Genomic DNA, 3,752 nt, shown 5'->3' with positions numbered 1-3,752 from the left:
ACCGGCTGGCGGGGACAGCAGGACCTCGGTCGCGTTCTGGTTTATTTGAGGGTTAAGCAACCGAGTTGATTTGGGATGTAATTAACTGCAGGCGTGGGGGGAGGGGAGGTCCCTGTCCCAGCCGCCTCCTGCCTCAGTTTCCCCAGTGCCAGCACCAGGGGCTGCCCCAGCGCTGTCCTGGATGTCACCTATGTCCCCTGTGACCTCCTCGCAGCCAGGGCTGAGCAGTGCCCTGTGCCACGCTGTCCCCATGGCCAGTGCCACACTGTCCCCATGGCCAGCGCCATGTAACACTGTGCCCCACGCAGTGCCACACTGTCCCCACACCCGGTGCCATGTCACGCTGTGCCCCACACTGTGCCAGCCTGTCCCCATGGCCAGTGCCACACTGTCCCCACACCCGGTGCCATGTCACGCTGTGCCCCACGCTGTGCCAGCCTGTCTCCATGGCCAGTGCCACACTGTCTCCACACCTGGTGCCATGTCACGCTGTGCCAGCCTGTCCCCATGGCCGGCGCTGTCCCCATGCCCAGTGGCACACTGTCCCCATGGTCAGTGCCATGTCACTCTGTGCCCCATGCTGTGCCACACTGTCCCCATGGCTAGTGCCATGTCACTCCGTGCCCCATGCTGTGCCACACTGTCCCCATGGCCAGTGCCACACTGTCCCCATGGCCGGTGCTGTCCCCACACCGTCCCGCAGCTCATTTATCGCCCCTGTTCACGCAGCCCCGGGACCATCTGGCTGCATCTCGGGGCGGCTCAGCCTCCCCGCGGTCCCGGTGTCCCCGCGGTCCCGGTGTCCCCGCGGTCCCGGGCCCCTCGGGCTGCGCCGCCTCCCGCCAGCACGTGCGTTATCGGCGGCCATCGGCGCCGCCCCCCCGCGCGGCGGCCGCACGCGGGGCCGGTGCCGGTGACGTCAGCGCTGACGCCGGTCCGCCCCCTCAGCCGCCCGCGGCTCCGGCGGCCGTGACGCGCGCGCCGCCACCGCTTAACTCCTTCGCCGCTGCCGGTTGAACGGGGGCGGCCCGGGGGGAGCCTGGCCCGGTTGGCCCAACGTATCACGGCACTGGGGTGGCGGGACCGCGCGGTTGGCCGTGACCCCCCCGCCCTCCATGAGGCTGTGCACGCTGGTGCTGGCTGGGCAAACCTCACCGTTCCAGGTACCACGGGGCGTAAACACCGAGGAGGCAGTGCCGGGGCGACCTTTCGGTATCACCGCGGGCACACACGACACGGCGGCTCCGTCCCACCGGGGCAGGGCCCGGTAGCCACCGGGGGTAGCCACCGGCCGGTGTGGCCCTCACGGCCCGGCTGTTCCCGGCGTGTTCATTTATTGGCCGCACCGTTTTACGGCCGGTGCCCGGTCCCCGGTCCCGCCCCTCCCTTTGTGCCCCATCAGCCCCGGCGGGGGCGCGCGCGGCGCCGGGGACGGCCACGTGACCGCCCCTTCCCCCGCGCTGACGTCAGCCCAGGGGCCCTCGCGCTGTTGTCCCGTTTACCCGCCCGGTCTCCCCGGCGACGGCGGGAGCCAGGAGTGGGCGTGGCGCCGCCTCTCCCGGGGCGGCGGCCACGCCCCTTTATGCAAACGAGGGCGGGCGAGGACGTCATCTTCAGCCAATCAGCGCTCGGCGCGGTGAGGTCACCGCCGCGCCGCCGCCTATTTAAAGCCCCGCGGGGGCCGCGGCCGCGGCAGACGCGTGTGTGCGCGCGCGCAGGAGCTGGGCCGCCGCCGGTTTTACCGGCGCCTCCCCCGCCCTCCCCTCCCCCCCGGCGCAGCGTTCGCCCCGTTCCTTTCCCTTCCCCCCGCCCCGGCCCCCCGTTCCCCGCAGCCGGGCGGGGGAGGAGGATGGAAACACCCTTCTACCATGATGATGTGTTGAGCGGTCTCGGCAGCGGCTTCGCCCCGTCCTCCGGTAGCAGCGGGCTCCTCCTGCCCTTCCCCGGCGGCAGCATGATGAAGAAAGACGCGCTCGGGATGGCCTTACCGGAGCAGGTGGCGGCAGCGTTGAAAGCACCGGGCGCGACGACGAGCGGCGAAGCGGCGGGTTTGCTGGGCTCGGCCGAGCTGGGTTTGCTTAAACTGGCGTCCCCGGAGCTGGAGCGGCTCATCATCCAGTCCAACGGGCTGGTGACCACCACACCGACCAGCGGCCAGTTCCTCTACCCCAAAGCGGCCGCCTCCGAGGAGCAGGAGTTCGCCGAGGGTTTCGTTAAAGCGCTGGAGGACTTGCACAAGCAGAACCAGCTGGGCGGCGGCGCGGCGGGGAGCGGCGGCGGAGCGGGAGGAGGCGGCGGCGGTGCAGGAGGAAGCGGCGGAGCGGGCGAGCTGCCCGCCGCGGGGCTGGCCCCGGAGCCGCCGGTTTACGCCAACCTCAGCAGCTACCCGGCGGTCAGCTACGCCGCCGACCCCGGCCCCTTCGCGGCGCCACCCCCGCGGCTCCCCCCGCCGCCGCCACCCCCGCCACCCCCGTTAAAGGACGAGCCTCAGATCGTCCCGGAGGTGCCGAGTTTCGGGGAGAGCCCGCCGCTCTCCCCCATCGACATGGACACGCAGGAGCGCATCAAGGCGGAACGCAAGCGGCTGAGGAACCGCATCGCCGCCTCCAAGTGCCGCAAGAGGAAGCTGGAGCGGATCTCCCGGCTGGAGGAGAAGGTGAAGAGCCTCAAGAGCCAGAACACGGAGCTGGCGTCCACCGCCAGCCTCCTCCGGGAGCAGGTCGCTCAGCTCAAGCAGAAGGTCCTGAGCCACGTCAACAGCGGCTGCCAGCTCCTGCCCCAGCACCAGCACCAGGTGCCGGCGTACTGACCCCCCCGCCCCGGGGGATCCCCCCTGCACCACCGAGGGGGCCCGGACACGGACTAAGGGGCCCCGCGGGACTTGAGGGTGTGTGTGGGGGGGGAGAGGACAGGTTTTTTTCCGAGGTGTGGGGGGGCACCGTTCGCTTCCCGCGCTGCAAACGGACTTAGACGGGGAGCCCGGGCCGCCCCCCCGAACCCGCGCCGGGACTCACGGGCCCCCGTGCCCGAGACATTCCAGTCAGGCCCCAGTAAAACTCCCCCCGCGACAACGGTGACCGGCTTGTCGGTGTTTGCTGCGCCGGGGGAGAACGGGGTTGGGGGGGGGGGGGGAACGGATGGGACCTGGCGCGGCGGCGCGGGCAGGAAGCGGCGCGGCCGGCTGCCATCTTGGGGCGGGGGGGGGAGAGGGCAGGCGGGGGTGTACCGACGGGAATGGGGGTCGGAGGGGAGGGATGTTGGGGTGCTGGGAGGAGTGGGGGGTTACCCCCGGGGATGGGGGCTCTGGGGGTCGCTGGGAGGGGGTGTTGGGGGGTGCTTTGTATGCTGGGGGGGTGTTGGGGGTGATCTCGTCAGGCTATAGTGGAAGTTTTGGGGGTTACAAGGGCTCCCTTGGGTAAAGGGGGATGTTCAGGGGTTAAAAGGGCTCCCTCGGGGGCGCCTGGGGTTACTGGGAGTTCCCTATGGCTGGGGAGGTGTTGGGGGGAACCTGGCTGCTTGTGGGGCTGCTGATCCTGGCTACAGTGTTGTCCTGCCGCCCCCCTGGGCTGGCTGGTGCCTCCATGGGAGGGTCCCCAACACCCCCCTACGCACACAGTGCTCTGGCACCCTGGGGTCACCCCACAGCTCCTGGCCGGGCCCCCTCAAGGCAAACAGGGAGTCTGGGCGTCCAGGGCTCCTCCCTGGGCTCCGGCAGCCGGCCTTGGCTTCCCGGCACTGCCATGGCTCCTCCT

The 3,752-nt window shown here is 70.8% G+C and overlaps 1 protein-coding gene across 1 annotated transcript; it reads left to right on the top strand.

Moving 5' to 3' along the window:
* Nucleotides 1-1,745: 1,745 nt before the first annotated feature.
* Nucleotides 1,746-3,077, top strand: JUND (JunD proto-oncogene, AP-1 transcription factor subunit). Its single transcript, XM_080359256.1, has one exon. The coding sequence runs from the start codon at nucleotides 1,850-1,852 to the stop codon at nucleotides 2,807-2,809; it is 960 nt and encodes a 319-aa protein (XP_080215382.1). The 5' UTR covers nucleotides 1,746-1,849; the 3' UTR covers nucleotides 2,810-3,077.
* The last annotated feature ends 675 nt before the right edge of the window (nucleotides 3,078-3,752 follow it).

This window comes from Nesoenas mayeri (assembly GCF_963082525.1).
Source record: "Nesoenas mayeri genome assembly, chromosome: 25".
In the NCBI taxonomy this organism is placed as follows: domain Eukaryota; kingdom Metazoa; phylum Chordata; class Aves; order Columbiformes; family Columbidae; genus Nesoenas; species Nesoenas mayeri.
The sequence above is the reverse complement of the archived record's forward strand: the minus strand, read 5'-3'. Positions and strand labels throughout refer to the sequence as shown.